Source organism: Adiantum capillus-veneris, chromosome 24, assembly GCF_014529385.1.
Source record: "Adiantum capillus-veneris isolate H3 chromosome 24, ASM1452938v2, whole genome shotgun sequence".
Classification (NCBI taxonomy): Eukaryota; Viridiplantae; Streptophyta; class Polypodiopsida; order Polypodiales; family Pteridaceae; genus Adiantum; species Adiantum capillus-veneris.
Window position 1 is genome coordinate 105,825,956 of NC_140954.1, and position 21,752 is coordinate 105,847,707.

Below are 21,752 nucleotides of genomic sequence, written 5' to 3' on the forward strand. Positions count from 1 at the left end.
ATCCCTCTGATTTCTACGACACGCATATCACTCTTATACAGACTATTGTGAAATGCAGGGTTTTCTTGTAGCTGAAGACGAGTACAGCATTGCTTAGTTGGGCGAGGCAAAGTGAATGTTACAAATTCCAAAACATGCAGAGCAGCCTACAAATGGATCCAAAGCAATGTGAGGAAATGATTGACATGAGCATGTTGTGAAACTCAAATTATGAACTACTTGCTATCTCAAATATCTGATAATATGTACAAAAACAAAAGGAGCAAAGCTGATCTTTTCATTGAAGATTTTGTGATCTTTACAGAGACAAATGCCATCAATAAACCACAAGCTGCCCGACCTTCTCGAGCCCCGTACAAATTTTCTATGTACTAAAATCGAAGAAGACCATATCCTAATACCAAAACCTCATCAGCTTGTCCATAAGTTTCCTCACACATAACATGTGCCAGCTCTTGAATTGTTATTTACTCCTCCCAAAAACACTTCCTTTGGCATGTATGCTTCATCTGAATGTGACCTGAGAAAAATAACAAATAAAAATCCCTCCTCAAAACAAATTCTCCTAGCAGCTTGCCCTAAAAATCTTGCGGAAAGCAATAGCCATGAAACAATAGAAAAAAAAAACTCATCTAAAATATACCATTATAAAAGCATCCATTAGATGCACACTAAGTTCACTGGCATGGCAGCTTGTGCATGTTTTGCAGAAATCTGTGCTGACGTGGCACTGTACGGACCAGCCCACGAACTGCGGTAGCAGCTGCGGCACTAGCTTTTGGGCCTTTATATGTGAGCCTTCGTGGCTCACTCTAGCGTTCTTGCGTGAATGGAAGCAAAGAGTCGTCCGCGGGCAATTGTACCTTTCTAAGGCAATATAAAAAGAAATACCAAAAGAGGCACTAGGATTTTGGGGCGTGTGCGCTGTGGGAGTGGAAGAGCGCAACTCCATGTCTTACCATGTGGATCCCCTCTCTCTCTCTCTCTCTCTCTCTCTCTCTCTCAGCTTAAGATTCTTTAATATTTTTATTTTGTTACTCGGACTTTGTATCAAATCCATCAGATTGTAACTTTCTCGTCTCATAGGTCATTTTGACCTTTTGAAGACATTTATATAACATTTCATTTCATCTCTGTCACGTGACACATCCAACCCTATGTGTCCGTGGACAAGCTACAACACGACAAGGGTTCAGTCAGTCCAGTCAGTCTAGATTAGCAAGTGTTCTCGCACTTTTGTCAGTCTGTTCGTAGACCGTGCATGTACAGACACTTAGATTAGATACATATCCTCTGGTTGCACACAGCATGACCATCAGATTCAAGTCAGATCCCATTAGTAGCATTTTTACAGTGCATAGGTCTATTTTCCCTGTTTTTGACATTTCAGTTATTATTTTTAAGTGACTATTGTTGGAAAGTAGGTAGGGCAATTTTGCTAAGTTAATATATAAGCAAACCAGAGTTAGCACTTTCTGGGAGAAGAGGCAGCAGGAGCACCTTGCTCAACAAGCAACTTCTCAACAAGACCAACCCCCGCGACAACTCTGGCGTTTTCTCTCAACAGAAGGCCTAGCGTTTTTGCACCAGATCAGCCAGCGTTTTTGCACTTACATTCCCGGCGACAGTAGACATTAGATCAGCCCTAGCGTTTGCAGATTCCCAAAGCAACACAGCAGATTTCCTAGCGTTAGCAGATTTCCCCACAAGGTCAGTTTTCAGCCCTAGCTTTTTTGGTTTGCAGATCAACCTCAGCGTTTTTGCAAATCATCACGACAGAATCAGCCATAGGACGAGCGTTTTCAGTTTTCAGACTTTAGCACTCGCAGAAGAAGTCCCGAACCTCGCAAATCTCACCTTCCCGCAGCAGTTCCTTGCCGCACGGTGGGATCCATCGAAGTTTGCAGTTTCAGCCCGGAAAACGCAGATTTCAGCATCTACGTTCCAGTGCGTCGTCGTCGCATCGTCGCCATCGACATCGTCACCAACATAGAGTCAGAATTCAGCAGATAGAAGATTTACAGATTTCAGCCCTTAGAGTTTTCAGATTTCAGCCCATCTTGTCGTCGTCCTCATCGTCGTCGACATCGTCGGCAAGTCCAAGCATTGTAGAGATTTGTGCAATCATAAGTAGACCGCTCTTGCCATAAAGTGGGGCCTTCGGAGGAGGGTTTGACAACATCTCTGGTGTCGTATTCTCTTCTCTCTTTATCTCTCAGTCTCATGCACTTCCATTCACAGTGTCCATTCACTTTGTTTGTGTCCATTGCACTCTCTCAGTAAGAACGGAGGGCTCTCCCTTCCATAAGTAAAAGGAACCTTAAGCACAGTTCGGAGCACTCATCTTGAGCAAAGTTCAACATTCATCCCGTTGCACCTAACATTGGTATCAGAGCTTTGGCAATGTTCTGTATCACTCAAGGAAAGAACCACAAGAACCACAGAATCTTTTTGCTTGTTAAGGTCGCACGAACCCAAGTTCACTTGGGCGTGTCGATTCCTAATCGTGTTTTTTAGTGAGTGAAAGGAAACCCAAGAAAGAAGGGCTTGTCTAGCCTCCCCCTGTGCCTCTTTTCACTCATTGAGAGCGGACCGTGCACTTAGCGGCCGGCCAATCGACGTGAGGTGGGAAAAAGCAACCTTGGTGTGAGCGCAAGGCCGCCAAGGGGTGCGCCCGCGGAAAAGAGTAGATCTCGGGTGAAGAGGAGATCCTTCTCTAACACAGATTGCAAGCGAAAGAAGCACCCAAGAACCTCAAGAACCCAAGTTGCTCGTGAATTTTAAGAACCAAGACCACAAGAACCCACAACTTCAGTGGATGGTCATCACTCGAAGCAGAATGGATACTTCGCTTGGAGGTGATGAGCATGAGAGAGGCGAAGAAAAATTTTCCCCACCATGAGGTTTTTCTGACCCTCCCCCTTCCCATCTACACCAAGGATTGCACTAACTCCTATGAAAGAGTTGCCGCAGATGATGATGGACAGTCAGCTAGAAAGCGACAAAAAGATGGCAGCCATAGAACGGAAATACGAAGAACGAATGGCAGCCATAGCAAGTGAACACGAAGATATGAAGGATATGAAGGTCTTTAAACCTTTGAACACTCCGGTCAAGTTTGATACTTTTGACGGAAGGGAAGATGTCCTAAAAGCTACCACTTTAATTCGACAGTTTGAGGTTGCCTTTTGCAAATGACAATTTCTCAGAAGCGTCGAAGGTGAGACATGTGACCAAACTGCTCAAGGGAATTGCAAGTACTTGGTGGTATACCAAAGCTCTGCCAAGGAACTTACAACAAGACTTGGATTCAATTCAAGGCTGAATTTTCCGACAAAATTTTTTTCGTCTACGCTTTGAGGAAGCATCCAAGAAGATTGGGATCGGTTTTCCCAATAGGAACACAAGCGAGTCAAAGCACGTACTGGAAAACACTGCTGGTGGTAATAACTCGCAAGAGGAAAAGATTAGAAAGAAGTGCCGCCGTGCACAAGGAATCTTCATATTGGAACCGTCCGCCTACATTGAGAGACGGCCCGCAACAAGAACCTTCTTTAATGTGATCGCAAACTCTATTTGTGAAAGAAAGACATCGAGATTAATGCTCTATGACTTGGGCATTCCCTATGTGGGAGGACACAAGAGGTTTAAACTTTAATGCCCTTTGGATTAACAGCGCAGGATTATGCGCAAGGACAGATACCTAGATTGATTTCTAGGAGGATTACTCTTCTCGAGGTTGAGAAGGTGAAAGTGAGTTAACAGATTCTCAAATGAGGAAACTTCCGATTTGTTGGAAAGACACGAATGACGAGTTCTTACATGGCTCGTAAGTTTGATGATTGGTGAAGGATATCCTCGAGATACCAGAGGAAGAACATGAACCGGTAAGGTAAGTATTGAATTCGTGAATTTTTGTTTAATTTAATTTTTAAGTTCTCTCCTGAGAAAGGACCAGCTCAACTCACCATTGAGCAAGATTTTGAATTTTTTCGGTTTCTCTCAAGGTAGTTCAGTTGGACCTCTACAGTTGAGGACAACTGTTTATAAGTGAGAGGGATGTTACAGGAAAATAATTCTAAATGAATTATTGGATTTATAAGTGAGAGGGTTTTCTTGCTTGGAACACCAAGAAAAATAATTATAAATGAATTATTGGAATTTTAAGTGAGAGGGTTTTTCTCACTGGAGACATCCGATGTCACGTGACACATTTAACCCTATGTGTCCGTGGACAAGCTACAGCATGATCAGGGTTCAGTCAGTCTAGATTAGAAGTGATCTGGCACTTTTGTGAGTCTATTCGTAGACCGTGCATGTCCAATCACTTAGTGTAGATGCATATCCTCTGGTTGCACACAGCATGATCATAAGCATTCCCATCAGAATCCATTAGAATCAGTAAGGGGAATTTTCCAGTGCATTTAGCCTATTTTACCTATTTTTGGCATTTTTCACTTATTAATTTAAGTGACTTTCCAACAAAAGTAGGTAGGGCAATTTTGCTAAGTTTGTATATAAGCAAACTAGAGTTAGCACTATTTGGCAGAAGAGGCAACAGGAGCCAAGCTCAGCAGGCAACTTCTCAACAAGACCACTTGGTGGATTTCCTCCAAGCAAGACTCAGCAGTAGCGTTTTCATCATCAGCATCCCATAGCGTTTTCAGCATCTGCACCATCGCCAGCAAGCCCCAGCCCTTGGCGTTTTTGCATCAGATCTTCACCGCAAGATCCTCTCATGCCTGGCGTTTTTCCGCATGCCTAGCGTTTTTGAAGAGCACCAACAACTAGCGTTTTTGCAACAGTTGCATCGCCAAGCAGATATGCCGCCCTAGCGTTTTTGAAGAGATCCCAGAGTTTGCAGATTTTCAGCAATAGAAAGACCTTCAAGTTCAGCCATAAGAAGTAGCAGATTCAGCCCGGAAAGACCATCAGTTTTCAGCCTAAAGAAACCTCAGTTTTCAGCCCTAAACCTGCAAATTTTCAGCGACAAAGACCCACAGAAACAGCCCCCCAAATCAGCGTTTTTTGATTGTAGCACATTTCAGCCCATAGCGTTTTTGGACAGCAGTAGAAAGATTGCAGATTTCAACCCTTAGTGTAGGTGTCGTCATCCCCGTCGTCATCGTCGACATAGCCTACACTTGCATCAGTCACATGCATTCAGCTTGTACCAGTTTGTGCAATCATAAGTAGACCACTCTCACCGACGAGAGTGGGGCCTTCGGAGGAGGGTTTTACAACGTCTCTGGTGTCGTATCTCTCTTCTCTCTCTATCTCTCTTCTCTCTCTATCTCTCAGTCTCATACACTTGCACGCACAGTGTCCATTAACTTTGTTTGTGATCATAGCATTCTCTCATTTAGAACGGAAGGCTCTCCCTTCCATAAGAACAAAAAGGAACCTTGAGCACAGTTCGGAGCACTCATCTTGAGCAAAGCGCAAACATTCATTCCGTTGCACCTAACATCCGAGTACAGAGTATTCCTAGTGCGTCATTCAAAGTAATGACGGGAACACTGAGAACGGGAATATCTGTAAGGCCACCAGAAACGGGTACTTCTGATGCGTCACATCGGATGGGTAACAGGGAGCATCGGGAAGAAGTATCCGACCATCCAGGAACGGACATCTCTGATACGTCATAGGATGGGTGACATAGAGCATCGCGAAGGAGATTGTACAACAAGTTCGGTAGGAAAGGACTAGGTGATGTGTATTCTTGATGCGTCACAAGGTGGATGACGGGTGCATCGGAAAGGGAATATCCATAGTCAAGAGGAAATTCCGAACTGTGTTGGAATTGTGCACAAGGAAAAACAAGCACTTGAATGAAGAAGGGTTCAGAGGAAACTTTGAGGAAAAAACAGATGCTTTCTAAAGAAGCGGAATCTGCTTTCCCGCGAGGAAGTCTATGTCTGCATTGCAACTGTGCATGTGATTGCATCCAGGGACGCCTGGGAAGTGCTGTGAAAGCATTGTCTTTAACTTATAAGGTTTTATTGATTTTTTGGGCAGATTCAGACTATTTTAAAATACACCAACCGCCCACTTAATAAGTGGGCAGCCATCTGATAAATAAGGCAACAAATCAGCCAACGTTTTCTCTCTTTTCTTTTTCTGGCAAAACAGCGCACAAAAAAAAAAAAAAAAAAAACAGCCGCGATCTCTACGCGAGCAACCTGCGCTCAGCTATTCATGCTTGTGGCCAGGAGCTATAAAAGCATCACATGCCCTCACTCAGAGGGAAGACCAATCTTTGCAAGGAGGAGGCTGCAGATTTCAGCCGTAAAGAAGACGTTGCAGGTGATGCCCATGGCTGCCCCAAGTGTACCATATGTCGCCAAGACCCAGTGCGCGAGTTCCCTCGCGAAGAAGTGCCTACGGAGCGTGTTTCCATCGCGACAAGTTGCTGTTTTTCTCTGTTTTCAGCCCATAAACGTCGTAGACATGGCTGATTTACGAGAAGGAACGCGAGAACACACCTCTTTTGTGTGTAGAATTGGAAGAGAGGATTTTCTATGTCCAGATCTCTAAGTATTTGCTTGCAGGTGTACCTCCTCTTAGTGAGGGAGTAGGAGCAGAGAGAGCGCTCTGAGGAATTAGAGCCAGATCAGCCCAAGGGTTTCGTACCCGAGTTTGGGAAGTAGATCCACGGATCGAAGAGAGGTAGTCTCTCAAGTTGTGATCCGAAAGTTGGGATTCTCAAGTAAGGACTTCGTGTCCGCGAAGGACTTCGTGTCCGAGAAGGCAGAGTTATTCTGTGGGAAGGACTCTGGAAACAGAGTCGGAAAAGAGTTGCAGAGATGCCATGCCCTGAGTCTCGAAGGTGAGATCCAGAGACAGAACCTTGATTCTTGAGGAATTGGAATAAGGAACGGAAGTTCCATGGCATAGGGTTTTGCCCTAGGAATCGGAAGCTGAGGCTTCCAGAACCATCAAGTGTTATTCTAGAACGAACGGGTAATACGTTCGGTTCAAGTTCTTGTATAGACTTCTCCTCAGTAATAAAGATACTATTACATGGGGGGGACCAGCCCATCTTTTGGTCCCCAATACTGTGTCGATCTTCTCACTCTCTCTCTCTCTCTTTATTTATTTCTCTCTATATCCTTTGGCTTCAATATTAAGTGATAAATTCTATTTATCCGAGTATATTTTATATTGTTATGCGCTCCCGTTCGTGACATAAAGGAACTATCATTCGAGCCCAAAGCAATCATTGACGCAAGGAAAGAAAGTAAGGTTTTTGTGGAAGTGTAAAACTAGATCTTCACCATTTTCAATTCCGCTACACCTGACACTTCACTTGGCACCTGGTGCCTTCTACGGCTACACCTTTTCCATATGAGCCTGGAGGAGTTTCTGCTTACCACATGACCAAGACTGGATGCTTGGTGATAACATGTAAATGGTGTGCCATTTGTTGAGCATTTTGTGGACACGGTGAGAAAATAGGAAATTGGATACCAGTTATGCGTTTTTGTATGGTTGATGCAGATCAGTGCTTGATGTGTGTGCCAGATGCGACTGCGAAGAACAAGCCCAATACGACAAAAATTTTCTTCACTCGTCAACATTGCTAATACCAATAAAATCATGGGTTATAGTCCATGGCTAATTCCAATAAAATCATGGGTTAAGTCCCTAGAAAATAAGAGGACATAAGTGTCACGTGACACATCTAACCCCATGTGTACGTGGACAAACTACTTCACGACATGGGTTCAGTTCAGTCGGTTAGCCTAGCTTAGGAAGATATCTGGCACTTTTGTGAGTCTGTTCGCAGACCGTGATGTCCAGACACTTAGATTAGATGCATATCCTCTAGTTGTACACAGCATGACCATCAGAATCCATCAGGAGCATTTTTACAGTGCATAGACCTATTTTCCCTATTTTTGACATTTTTCAGTTACTATTTTTAAGTGACTTTTGTTGAAACTCGGCAGGGCAAATTAGCAAGTCTAGTATATAAGAAAACCTAGCGCTAGCACTTTCAGGCAGAAGAGGCAGCAGGAACTCCAGTTCAACAGACACCTTCTCAGCAGGACCCCCAAGACCTAGCATTTTTGGACAAGACCCGCAGCCTTACGTTTTTGCATTGCAGATCAGCCGGCAGCAAAAGCAGAGGACAGATCAGCCCTAGCGTTAGTGGTTTGCACCAACAGATTCACAACATTTTGCAGCAGGACCCATTTTCAGCCCTAGCGTTTTTGGATCAGCATACCATCCTAGCGTTTTGCAGATCCTTCGCGACGGAACAGTTAGAAGCATCAGCGTTTTCAGTTTTCAGCACTTAGGCACAGCAGAACGACCCCCAAACCTCGCAGATCTTACCTTCTGGCAATAGATCCTCGCCGCACGGTCAGATCCATCGAAGTTTGCAGTTTCAGCCCGGAAAACGCAGATTTCAGCATCTGCGTTTTCAGGGCGTCGTCGTTGCATCGTCGTCATCGCCGTCGTCACCGACATAGAGTCAGAATTCAACAGATAAAGATTTGCAGATTTCAGCCATTAGCATTTTCAGATTTCAGCCCGTCTCGTCGTCGTCAACATCGTTGGCAAGTCCAAGCATTGTAGAGATTTGTGCAATCAATAGTAGACCGCTCTCGCCATAGAGTGGGCCCTTGGAGGAGGATTGGACAATGTTCTAGTGTCGTATTCTTCTCTCTCTATCTCTCAATCTCAGCACCTTCATTCACAGTGTTCACTTTGTTTGTGTCCATTGCACTCTCACTAAAGGAACGAAAGGCTCTCCCTTCCTTAAGTAAAAGGAACCTTGAGCACAGTTTGGAGCACTCATCTTGAGCAAAGTTCAACATTCACTTCCGTTGCACCTTACATTGGTATCAGAGCTTTAGCAGTGTTCTGTATCACTCAAGGAAAGAACCACAAGAATTTTTTTGCTTGTTGCGGTCGCACGTAACCCAAGTCCTCTTGGGTGTGTCGATTCCTGATCGTGTTTTTGAAGAGACAGGAAACCCAAGAAAGGAGGGCTTGTCCAGCCTGTCCTTGTGCCTCTTTTCACTGATTGAGAGCAGACCGTGCACTTAGCGGCCAGCCAATCGACGTGAGGTGGGAAAAAGCAACCTTGGTGTGAGCGCAAGGCCGCGAAGGGGTGCGCCCGCGGGAAAGAGAAGAACTCGGGTGAAGAAAAGATCCTTCTCTAACACAGATTGCAAGCTAAAGAAGAACCTCAAGAACCTCAAGAACTTAAGAACCAAGACCCACAAGAACCCAAGTTCCTTGTGAATTTAAGAACCCAAGACTTCAAGTGTATAGTCATCATCCAAAGCGGAATGGATACTTCGCATGGAGGTGATGAGCATGAGGCTGGTGAAGAAGAATTTTCCCCACCAGGAGGTTTTTCCGACCCTCCCCCTTCCCCATCTACGCCAAGGATTGCACTAACTCCTATGGAGGAGTTGAAGCAACTTGTTTATGGAAGGGAAGTTAGAACGCGAAGAAAGAAAGGCAGCTATTGAGCGTGGGCGTGAGCAAGCGCGCTTGGCGGCTGAAGAAAGAATGGCAGCCATAGAGCATGAGCACAACGAAAGGAAAGACACCTTGTTTCGATTCTTTTCTCAAGTGCAGGCACAGATACAAGAGATTCATGAGAAGGAGACTCTCTTAGTCTCTTCTTCTCCAAAGCATGACAACCATGAAGATTTGCATGATTATTTGAATGATAATGAGAAGCATGATGAATTGCATGATAATGATAAGCATGATGATTTGCATGATCAAGATGTGATTTCTCACGAGCATGATAATTTGCATGAAAAAGATGTAATTATTCACAAGGATGATGGTTTAGTTCATGCTTTTTCTAGTGAAGTTAACCTCATTGCAGATACGATCAATCACGAAGAACCGATCTTGGCTCTCAAGTCGAGGTCTACAGAACCCCCTCAAAAAGAACCGACCTTGGCTCTCGAGCCTAGGTCCAGAGAACCCCCACAGGAAGTATTGTGTGTTCGAATGATTAGTAAGTACACATTGTTTGGGTGTTTCATTCATGATGCTTACCTGTTTTTTAGTCACCGGCCTTATGTGATCCCTTTTCCTAGGCATGACATATTGTACGTTGAGCACGATCCACTCATGAATGAGCACGGATGTATGCAGATTACTCATGGAAAGATGAAATATTTGCAGTCAAGAAATTCACATTCTATATCTCTTCCTTGGCATGACACAATTGTCGAAAGAGCACAAGAAGGATAGAGCACCAAGCATTGGCATTTCCATTGTGATTTGCCACAGTTGATAAGGATAGATCAAAAAAACAAGATTAGATCTCATTGTTTACGCGTGTTTGATAAACGGTTTGGCACTCCGTCATTTTGTTAATTTGCATCGCATGCACAGTTTGTTCGAAGGAATAGTATTTTTCCAGTCACTTTACATGGGATGGGTATGTTCATGTTTTTGTGTTGAAAGTGGTTTCAAAAATTTTCAACCTCGGAGATTCTTGAAGAGGGTAGACGCATGACTCTAGACGAAGTTGAAGCATTGAAGGAGCCACAGAAGACTGTCGCTTTCGGCGCGGCCCAAAGAAGCAAGCATTGCAGACCTACCTTTATGAAGTTCAAGTATCGCACGGCCCACACATCAAAGTGGGCCAGCAAAGAGTCCTTTCGAGGATTCCGGATGTTGTTGGCGATCTCCCTCTACGCCATACAGTCCGGTACCAGTACCTCACTTTAAAGAGAAGGGGATGTCACGTGACACATCTAACCCCATGTGTACGTGGACAAACTACTTCACGACATGGGTTCAATTCAGTCGGTTAGCCTAGCTTAAGAAGTGATCTGGCACTTTTGTGAGTTTGTTCGCAGACCGTGCCTGTCCAAACACTTAGATTAGATGCATATCCTCTAGTTGTACATAGCATGACCATCAGAACCCATGAGGAGCATTTTTACAGTGCATAGACCTATTTTCCCTATTTTTGACATTTTTCACTTATTATTTTTAAGTGACTTTTGTTGGAAACTGGGTAGGGCAAATTAGCAAGTCCAGTATATAAGAAAACCTAGCGCTAGCACTTTCTGGCAGAAGAGGCAGCAGGAACTCCGGTTCAACAGGCACCTTCTCAAAAGGACCCCCAAGACCTAGCGTTTTTGGACAAGACCAGCAGCCTGGCGTTTTTGCATTGCAAATCAGCCGACAGCAGCAGCAGAGGACAGATCAGCTCTAGCGTTAGTGGTTTGCACAAGCAGATTCACATCGTTTTGCAACAGGACCCATTTTCAGCCCTAGCGTTTTTGGATCAGCATACTATCCTAGCGTTTTGCAGATCCTTCACGACGGATCAGTTAAAAGCATCAGCATTTTCAATTTTCAGCACTTAGGCACAGCAGAACGACCCCCAAACCTCGCAGATCTCACCTTCCCGCAGTAGATCCTCGCCGCACGGTCAGATCCATCGAAGTTTGCAGTTTCAGCCCGGAAAACGCAGATTTCAACATCTACGTTTTCAGTGCATCGTCGTCACCGACATAGAGTCAGAATTCAACTGATAAAGATTTGCAGATTTCAGCCATTAGCATTTTCAGATTTCAGCCCGTCTCGTCGTCGTCCCCATCGTCGTCGACATCGTCGGCAAGTCCAAGCATTGTAGAGATTTGTGCAATCAATAGTAGACAGTTCTCGTTATAGAGAGTGGGGCCCTTGGAGGAGAATTTGACAACGTTTTGGTGTCGTATTCTTCTCTCTCTATCTCTCAGTCTCAGCACCTTCATTCACAGTGTTCACCACTTTGTTTGTGTCCATTGCACTTTCTCACAAAGGAACGGAAGGCTCTCCCTTCCGTAAGTAAAGGGAACCTTGAGCACAGTTCGGAGCACTCATCTTGAGCAAAGTTCAACATTCACTTACGCTGCACCTTACAATAAGCGTTGCCAACTGAGGGCAATATTTGGGAGAACATTGGTAGGGCATCCAGAAGCAAAGTCTGACTATGGCTGCCAAAACGCAGCAAATCTGCCCTAAATAGGATCATCCATATGGCAAGTGGGCAGTAACACTGACCTGCCTCCAGAAGTCAGCCAGATAGGGGGGGGGCACATGCACTCTTTGGGTTCGGCCTGCGTTCAGAAATGAATAAGTTTGAACGACCCTTTTCTTGCACACATGCACAGGCGGTGCTTGGCCATTCCACTTGTTGAGTCAATTTCACGTTAATTTCTGAGCGCTCAGAGCAATATGCAGGCTTTGCAGATCTTCTCCACGAGTAGCTTTCACTACCACCACGTGAACGGCTCTTGCACCGCCCTGAACGTGGTTTGTGTGTGTGTGTGTGTGTGTGTGTGTGTGTGTGTGTGTGTGTGTGTGTGTGTGTGTGTGTGTCCGCCGGGGGGGGGGGATGTTACAGGGTCATTTGCTACCTGCCAAAATCTGCCTTTTTGAGTGGTAGGGACACACCATTTTTGGACAGAAAACCTCCGTTCGGGGGTGCATGTGCCAGCCCTAAGAGAAGTACCATCCTTGAGGGTGTAAATGTCAAAGGCTGATGCTCTTGGTAGAGGTTTTTTTTTTTTTTCTTTCCGAGAAAGAGATCCTTCTATTAGTTAATGAAAACTGCCCATAGGGCTACATCCACCTCTGCAAGAGAGGGCTACAACAAGCATGATGGGGAGACTCTCCCAATGAAAAAACAGCATATATACAATGAGGCTAAATCAAGAGATGGGAGGAGGGAAAAGCCACACAGGTGGACAGTAGTGCCATCTGAGCACCCCCTGGACTATGGTGTAGAAAGGCCCAGGGCGCCAGAGTCGAAGGAAAGCCTCGCGGCGCTCCCGCATGCGGTCGGAGCTACCCTGAAGTCCCTCAAGCTGTCCTCTGAGAGTATGGATCAGCTCTAGCCAAAAGTCACGAACAGTCTCTGCTGGTGGCATAGGGCGAGCCTCAAAGATGCGGAAACAGCGGACCCGCCAGATGAACCAAAGTGTCAGGCCATTGATGAGCTCCCAGCACTCCTCTCTCTCACTGCACCACTCCTGTGGAGTAAGCTCTGAGGCTGGAGTGTAGGTCGCCCCCCCTGCATCACTATCATCCTGCTGGTGGAAGATAGCTCAAACTGAAGTGCCGGGCCGGTGAGTGTGGACCAGGCCGCTGCCCCCCAAGTGTACTGTCGAGCCGTGGAGAGAGCAGGCATCAGCCGAAGAACTCGTAGCCACACCTGCTGGGCCGAGGGACAGTCCCAAAGACAATGACGCTGACTCTCCACCAACTGGCCACACAGGCTGCATATGCGGCTGAGAGACCACTATGCACAAGCCAACTCCCTACTGCCGTGGCTCTGTGTGCGACCAGCCAATGAAACAAGGTGACTCGCCTCAGCTGTCTGGAGTCCCACAGCCTCTGCCAAAAGTCTGCCAAGAACTCGACTGTGAGGCCCTCCTCTTGCCAATGACGTGCTGCAGCCGGGCGGGCCTCTCTCTGTGTTGCAAGTATATGCCGTCCAAGCCGAACAGTGTACTGAAAAAAGGGGACTCCGGGCGGTCTGCAGAAGAGAGGGGGTCCCTCCATAGCCACTCACCAGGATCCCATTGTACTCGTGCCAGTGGACAACACTCCCAAGCCCATAGCCTCCAGTGTCCAGTCTCAAGAGCTGCTAGGTCAAGGTCTATGACGCAAGTCCTCCCACAAATGCCCACAACTCGGATCCTCTGGAAACAGCACTCTGCTACCTGCGGGGCCTCTACTGCAACTCGCTGTAATCGTCCCCCACCCTGAAGCTCGAAGAACACGGCTGGGACAGTCTCTGAGCAGGCCCTGACTGAGATGAGAACCTCCAGTCGTGTGAAGGCTCCCATCCACCGGGGTGCTATTGGCTCGAGAGGCATGAGCCACTCAGCTGGAACTGACTCTGAGATGTCCCGACACATACTCTGCACCCCTCTCATGCCCTGTAACTGTAAACCCTGCACCTCCTCTGACAAACCTGTGAACTCTAGCCAGTCACCTAGAGAGCGCGCTGGACCTGCTGCCATGGGACCCCAAGAAACATGAGGCCGACTCCCAACCAAGTGGCCTCTCTGAGTGCTAACCATGGGGTTCCAGACGAGGGGCTGCCGTAGGCGCTCCTCCGTGCACGTCGGCTATCTCTGCTCTAGGCCACGCCGTAAGAGCTCCCAAGATCAAAGCAAACTCACAGCAAAGCGGTCCTCTAGTCTCCTGCTCAAACCAACTCGGCGCAACTCTGTAAAGATCCATCTGGTCGAAGGTTGCCAAGGGCCTCCTGACTGAGGCACCTTGGCACGAAGCCTCTGCAGCAAGAACTCCTTCCAGGGCTCCTCGCCTAGAAGAAGTCCTCTAACGACGAACTTCCCAAGAAGGGCTCTGCTCTGCTGTGCTCGATCAATGATCCCAAGCCCTCCCTGAGAACAAGGAAGTGTGATGATCGACCAAGCCACCTTGGCTCGGGCAATCTGAGTGTCACGACCTAACCAAAGGAAGTTCCTAATCAGCCTCTCAACCTAACTGATACAAGAACTCGAGAAGATCCAGCAAGAAGTGATGTACCACATAGTCGCCAACAACACCTGGTTGGCAACTACTACTCTACCAACCAGCGAAAGTCGTGTTGAGCTCCAATGTAACAGCTTTCTCCTGATGGACAGGAGAAGAGGAGCAATCTGCTGCTCGGGGGACAAGTCCAAACCAACCTGACAACCCAAGTACCGAACTGCAGTCCCTGGGGGAATCCACCTGAAACCCTCTCCTGGCATCCAATCTGGCATAGGAGCACTGCCAACCGAGAAAGCCACTGTCTTTCTCCAGTTGATCAGTGCGCCCGATGCACAACAGAAGGTCTCCAAAGCCTGCTCACATCTGTGTAGATTGGCCTCCTGGCCCTCTAAGTACAAGGCTGAGTCGTCGGCAAACTCAACGTCCAGAAGCTCATCCCCCCGTATAGGGAGTGCTAAGCCCCTCAGACCAACCTGCTGTGACACCAAAAATCTACTCATCGCCTCCGCATAGAACGGAAAAAGAAATTGGGCAAGAGGACAACCCTGTCTGACCGATCGTGTGAGCATGAAGCGCTCACCTCTACCTCCTGCCAAAAGCACCTGACTGTGAGCCTGTCTGTACAAAGCTGACACCCCTCTGATCCAAGCATCTGAGAAGCCCATCTTGTGTAGAGTGCCCTATAGAAAGTCCCAGTCAACTCTGTCCTATGCCTTCTCAAAATCGAGAAGAAGAATCACAAGGTCCTCCCCACGGAGCCGTGCCGGGGCAGAAGCCTCCCAGAAAGTGAAGATGTTGTCAAGGATATTGCGTTCCTTGACAAAACCTGTCTGAGTCCCATGTATAAGGCTCTCCAAAAATGGCTGAATCCTCAAACTCAGAGACTTGGCAAGAATTTTGTAGGCTGAGTTGAGGATGGTGATGGGGCGCCACTGTCGAATCTCATCCAAGGAGCCACCCTCCTTTAGAATGAGGTAAATCAGGCCCTCACTCATGCTATCCGGCATCACTCCTCTGTGCAGAATGTACTGAAAGGCACTACAAAGATATGGGCCAAGCAGGTCCCAGTACTCCAAGAAGAAGCTGGGAGTCAGCCCATCCTCACCTAGACAGCTACCACGAGGGAGGGCCCTAAGAGCCGTGTGCAGCTCCTCAAGCTGAAGAGGCATCTCTAGCCTCTGGCGCATCTCCTCAGTCACAAGACAAGGCATCTGTGCCCAAACCTGCTTCCTACATGCATCTTGCCGCTCTGACTGGGGCTCAGCCGACAGTAACTCACGGTAAAGTCAGTAGCAACTGCACGCATATCCTCGGGCTCACAAACAACTGACTCATCGAGTCTCCTCAATTGATTGACCTTGGCATGCGAGTGCCGAGGTCCCACTGTCTCAAAAAAAGCCCCTGTCACTCTGCCACCCACCTGAGTCCACTGAGATGCCTGTCGGTGAAAGGCAAACTCATGACGCCTCTCCTCTGTGCAAGCAAGCTCCTGTCGAGCTTGCTGTAACTGCTCCTCCAACCATGGACTGTCTGGATGCTGCTCCTGCATCCTCTGTAGTGAAGCAATGCCTCGTCTAAGACGTTGCTCCTCCTCTCTCGCTGCAGTCCGTCGAGCCAGAGACTCCTGGAGAAAAAAGTGGCTAAGTTGAGCTAGGCCTAAGGCCACTCTGTCTGCAGGTAGAGCCTGGATGTCCATGCCCTCTGTCCACAGAGCCTCAACCCTCTCTCTGAGTGCTGAGTCCAACAAGACCCGCTCTGGGATGCGAAGCATCGTGCTCCCACTCCTCTGCCTGTCTGCCACTGTGAGGATCACTGGTGCATGGTCCGAGAAGGATGTCCCTGCCAGGATGCCCACTGATCCCCCCAAGTCACTGAAGTGGTCACTAGTGTAGAAGCGATCTATCCGCGATAGATTCACTCCTCCCACTCTGCGGTCCGATCTAGAGAAGGCAAGACTCTCTAGAGGCCTCACAAAGCCAGAATGCTGCCATGTATCCGAGACCCTCAAAGTCATATACAACCTCTCCCAAGCTGCTAACTCGACTCCATGCACAGTAGCATGGCTGCCTCCGATCCTGTCAGAAGGGTCCTCCAACATGTTGAAGTCCCCTCCTACACACCAATGGTCAACCTGTGGCAAAGACTCAACAATCTGTGACCAAAACTCTGCACGAGCACTCGCCACATTGGGCGCATAGATGTTCAGGAAGCCCACAAGGCCACCCTGATCCTGCATAGTAATCCACTCAGCCCTGCCTGGCACAATAATCCCTCTGCCCACAATGGCCTGCTGCAGTGAGTCCGCAATAGTCATACATACCCCACCCTGGATACCTCCAGGTCCAAAAGCAACTGACCAAGAGGGATCATATCGTCCACGCAAAATCTGACCACATCGCCGAATGCGGCTCTCAGACAAATGGTGCTCCTGAAGCATAAGGAGATCAATCCCTCCTCCCACAAGGCAACACTGAAGCTCTTGACGCAATCGGCCCCACTGTCTCGCTGAAACTGGGGCCCACCTAGTCCCTGCACGTTCCACGAGACGATCCTCATGGGGAGCGAGAGAGAAGAGATGCTGCTGCAGCAGCAGCAAGACGGGCTATCTTCGAGGCTGGCTTGGATGGGGAGTAATCCGCATCCGAGCGTCCTCTAGATAGGCGAGACTGCAGTGAGTGCCTAGCCCAAGCCCAAGCAGAGCGTAAAGCAACCTCCTCTGTCCAGGAGTCCTCGTGAATGTATACATAGCAAGGCAAACACTGCGTATCAGCAAAAAAGTACACCACAATGTGTCTACATCCTGCTGAGTCTGGGGGTGTCACCGCAAACTTGGCCAGTGGCCACAAAGTCTGCAGCAAATCTGTAACTCCAAGTTCTCCCATGTGGTGAGAGAACTCGAGAACCTGTGTATGCAACCATCCCACCACTGAGTCGAGGGACCACTCTGTCTCGGTCCTACCACAGAGAGGGAAGGAGAAACCAACTACCGAGTCCAAGGCCTCTGTCCCCCTAGCGGCGAGGAACAAAGCATGGACCCTGAAGCAGGCTGCCTCGTGGTCTGCTGCGGAATCGCCGAGAAAGCGAGTGAACCCGTAATCGAAGAAATCCCAGCAGCGCCGAAGGTCAATGCTCGTCAGACCACGAGGGATAGCTGCAAGGGAAGATGTCTGAATCTGCAGAGGGGGCCGCAAGAAGGGCTGACCCTCTCTCGCTAGACGACTCGTGGCAAAGGCACTGCCAAGAGATCTCCTAGCCGCCGGCGAGGGACCAGTCTCCTGAGTCGACTATGGTACTGAAGCAGGAGGAGGGGGAGAAGGAGCTTTGGGGGGGGGGGAGGAAAAGAGAAACGGGGTGGGGCGAAAGAGGTAGGGGGGCGAGGTGGGGAGTGGACGGGAGCAGAGGGCGGGGGGGAGGATGAGGAGGAGGAGGAGGGGAACTCTGAAGGTGGGGCGGCTGGCGAGGGTGAAGCAGAGGTGGAGGCTGGCGTAGGGGGCTCCTCCTGCTCAAGAGGACCAAAGCGGTTCCCCGTGGGAACCCACTGCTGCTGAGTAGGCACCTGAGGGCCACTCTGAGTGCCAGGCTGTCGCTGTGGCCCCTGGCGTCGACGGCCACGGGCCTGCTGCCACCCCTCCTCCGCTGGAGCCCTAGGCTCGGAGGGTGGCTCTGAATCTGTGCGCTGTGCCGCTGGCTGTGGCTGCCCAGCCTTGGCAGGCTGGGGCTGAGGCTGAGGTGCAGGTCGTGGCCTCCTCCGTGGACAGGCCTTCGCTAGGTGGCCCATCTGTCTGCAAATGAAGCACTGGTTTGGGAGACCCGAGTACTCCACACTCTGTCTAAACCAACCCCCACTCACCCGAGGCAGAAGGATGACCTTCGGGAGCGTGTGGGTATCTCTGACCAGAACTCGAACTGAAGGGATGCCAGCCACCTTGGCAGCTACTTATGCGCCGTACGAGGTGTCTCCAGGACAGTCCCGATGACGGAGCCAATCCTGGAGAGAAGTGGAAGGTACTCCCTCCGTAAACCCGGAAAGCAGACTGAGATGGGGATGTCTGCCTCCTCTACTAGCACATCCGAAGTCGGGTCAAAACCATGTTGCCACTGTCGAAAGTGGGTGCGTGAAGCTCGGATGGCCAGTGGACTCATAGCTATGACCTTGGAGGCCATCTCGGAGGTCTCGAACTCGATCTGGTAGTACCCCCGTCCGAGAATCTAGACATCCAGGATCTTGCCCACCTGTGCGAGAAGGCGGGCCTGGAGAAGGTCTCGCAGCTCTGCTCTGCTAGGTCGGCTGCCGAGAACCTTGTAGATGACCGAAGTCGCTTGCAAACGCTCTACCTCTGCGGCAAGGCTCGCTTGCTCTGTCGGCGAAAGAGTAAGTCGAATGGTGGGCTCAGCGGGGTCGGGCGAGGGGGCTTCAGGCGAGTCCCTCTGTGGCGAAGCTGGAGCCTCCATCTGTGTCTACTGCTGTGGCGTAAGAAGAGGATGGCGGGCGGAATCTGCAACTTGGCACGCAAAGCACTGCCCCAAAACGGAGTCAATGCTGTATGTACCGATTTGCAGGATGCAACTGGGAGGAAAAAGAGCAGGCGGGCCCGGGGGGGGCAACGGGCTGGGACGGCTAATGCGGGAGCGCTAGCAGCAGCGGGCGGGGACGGCAATGGTGGGAGCGGCTGTAACAGGGGGTCGGCAGCAAATGGCAGTGGCGGCAGTGGCGGGCGGGGCAGCAGCAGCGGCAGGGTCGCGAGCTGCTACAGCAGGGGAGGGGCAGCGCGCGGACAAGCAGGGCAGCAAGGGGGGCAGCGAGGGCTGGCGGGGGGCCAGAGATGGCAGGCGGGCAGCGCTGGTGGGGGGGCGATGGCGCAGCGAAAGGGAGACAGCCGCAGCAAGCGATCGGGAATGCTCCTGGTAGAGGTTGATGAGGCTTCGCCCGGTAAAATTATTTAAAAAAAAATTCAAATAACTTTGAGCAAGCCCAAAGTGCTGCAGCAATCGAAGATCAGCGCAAAGCTTACGAATGAAGGTTATCAGAGAAAGTTGCAAGCCCAGAAAAAACACAGTATCACCTATATGCTCTTCCCAAAACACTGCACCTGAACATATTGTTTGTACCACAAATTTGGCACAGGTGCACTGGAGGTCACCCTCCAAAAACAACCACATCTGAAGACATTGTTGATACTACACCCAGTTGAAATTGCAGCCAGAACTGCCAAAGGTCAGTCAAAGCCAGTAAATCTTCCAACTGAGGCTTATTCAAATGCCTAGAAGTGCCTACACCTGGAAACAAAATCAGCAAAGGGGATGGTCTTGCTTCTATTTGTAAAGGTAAACAAGCACCCAAAAACTCAGACAGGAGACAAAATGCAAACTCGGCATACTATGGGCTCTAAATACCATGTGAGTGTGCAGCAAGGTGTAATAGTGTAAGCATTGAGAGAAACAGAGGGAGGGGGACAAATTTCAAATACTCCTCAACAATGGCAGCTGCAAAGGATAATTACAATCCTCCTAGGACATGGGCTCATAATGCCATGTATACCTAGATAAATCCAGGAAGAGTCCAAATTCACCTGTGTAGGAAAGCGCAGCTACAGACTCATGGTAGTCATCCATAAGACAGCATAACCATCAACTTCATCATGCATAGTATTGACTAAATACTACAACATCCCCACTAACATCATCAGTACCCAATAGTGGGTGTAGAACTGCGTACTAACATACGTTCCCAACACATTACAAACCACATGCACACATCCACATCAGCATACATGTGGATGTGACCACAACTCCCCATTCACGAGGGGTCAACCTTCCGGGGACAAAACAGCGACACCAAAACTTTCCTACCATGCTTGAAGAAAGTATGGAAGAACCACTGCCCTTTAATAATAAAGCTCAGTGGCACCAATTGATGCGCGATGAAAACATAATTATATCTCAGTAGCAACCAGCCAAAAGCAAAGCTTCCTGAAAACGTATTTCACTGCAGCACACACTGCATACAACTAACAGGTCCCAAAAAAATAAAGAATCTCTCTTAAGTTACCGAATCATCTTTCAATCTTCCTCCTTTGCATGCAGCATGGCCTCCATTTTGAACAAATGATGAAGTTTCCTGTCTTCCATGCGTTTCTGCAGATAAGAAAACAGAGATATGAGATAAAAGCATCAGCTTGACCTGAAAAGAGCTACCACTTAACTGATCGTATTACAGAAAATTGCTTACCAAAACGCAAGCTCGATAAGCTTCCCATTCTTGCAAGCACTCATCCTTTTCCCATTGTCCTTTAAGAAATTTCTCAGCATACCACCTTCAATAACAACACTCTTCATCAGTTCTTATGCCAAGTGGAAAATCCATTAAGGCATTAGTGGAAAAAATCAGAAAATTAGAAACAAATGATCGGTTTGAAAGGAAACAATTAGAAATTTAAATCATTCGAAAATCTCATTTGATATAAAAAATAATGGAGTGAGATGCTCAGGCCAAAGGTCAGGAACTGTTATATTTGAGTGAAAACTGCAATTATGCATAAAAGAGCATGAATCACAAGGAAACCGTTGAAGAGTCCGAAGAAGAACATTTCGAACACATCTAATGCAAAATCAGCCAGCACGAGGAAGCTTTGTGATGAGAACTGAGAAACAGAACCCTCTCTCTCTCTCTCTCTCTCTCTCTCTCTCTCTCTCTCTCTCTCTCTCTCTCTCTCTCTCTCTCTCTCTCTGTGTGTGTGACAAGTGCACGACGCTACCGCTAATGACTTACTTGTTGAAACATTCGTTGTAAGCTGTTTTGAGAGCAGAGCAAGGCGAGCTGCTAGCAAGCTTAGACTTGTCTTTCATGGCGTTCGCAGCAATGACATCATCGCGAGCAGAAACAGGCTCTCCAAGTTACCTTGCAGTCACACTTCGTCATCCTTTTAATCTCGGTTAGTATAATCTTCCGACCACCTAAGAACTTAGGGAAAATTACCAAAATACCCCTCTAATTTGTGGAAATTCCCAAAATACCCTTCAAATTTCAAAAATTCCCAATGTACCCCTCATATTTTGTCATAAATTCCCAAAATGCCCTTCAAATTCTCCAAAATTCCCAAAATACAAATTTGTAGCTTTTTATAAGAAGACTGATTGTCTATCAATACAAGATACTAAAACTAGAATGTGAGCTGGTTATGGAGGCTTTGGAGATGAATTGCTTCATTATTTTTAGACATAATTGTCTTTTTCCGGGAGGTAATTTGTGAAAAATTACATGCTAAGCA

At 48.1% G+C, this 21,752-nt stretch overlaps 1 protein-coding gene across 1 annotated transcript; it reads right to left on the reverse strand.

Annotated features, from left to right (window-relative positions):
* Positions 1–259: 259 nt before the first annotated feature.
* On the reverse strand, positions 260–21,414 carry LOC147426905 (protein phosphatase). Its single transcript, XM_086499088.1, has 4 exons — positions 21,254–21,414; positions 20,714–20,798; positions 20,534–20,619; positions 260–520 (listed from the first exon to the last, which is right to left on the reverse strand). The coding sequence occupies exons 1-3, from the start codon at positions 21,328–21,330 to the stop codon at positions 20,545–20,547; spliced, it is 237 nt and encodes a 78-aa protein (XP_086355214.1). The 5' UTR covers positions 21,331–21,414; the 3' UTR covers positions 260–520; positions 20,534–20,544.
* Between the last annotated feature and the right edge of the window lie 338 nt (positions 21,415–21,752).

Coding starts and splice junctions, on each gene's coding strand:
- LOC147426905 (XM_086499088.1), bottom strand. CDS start 21,330: ATGAAAGACAAGTCTAAGCTTGCTAGCAGCTCGCCTTGCTCTGCTCTC. Junction 20,799..21,253: donor TACAACGAATGTTTCAACAA/GTAAGTCATTAG, acceptor TTGTTATTGAAG/GTGGTATGCTGAGAAATTTC. Junction 20,620..20,713: donor CTTATCGAGCTTGCGTTTTG/GTAAGCAATTTT, acceptor TCTTATCTGCAG/AAACGCATGGAAGACAGGAA.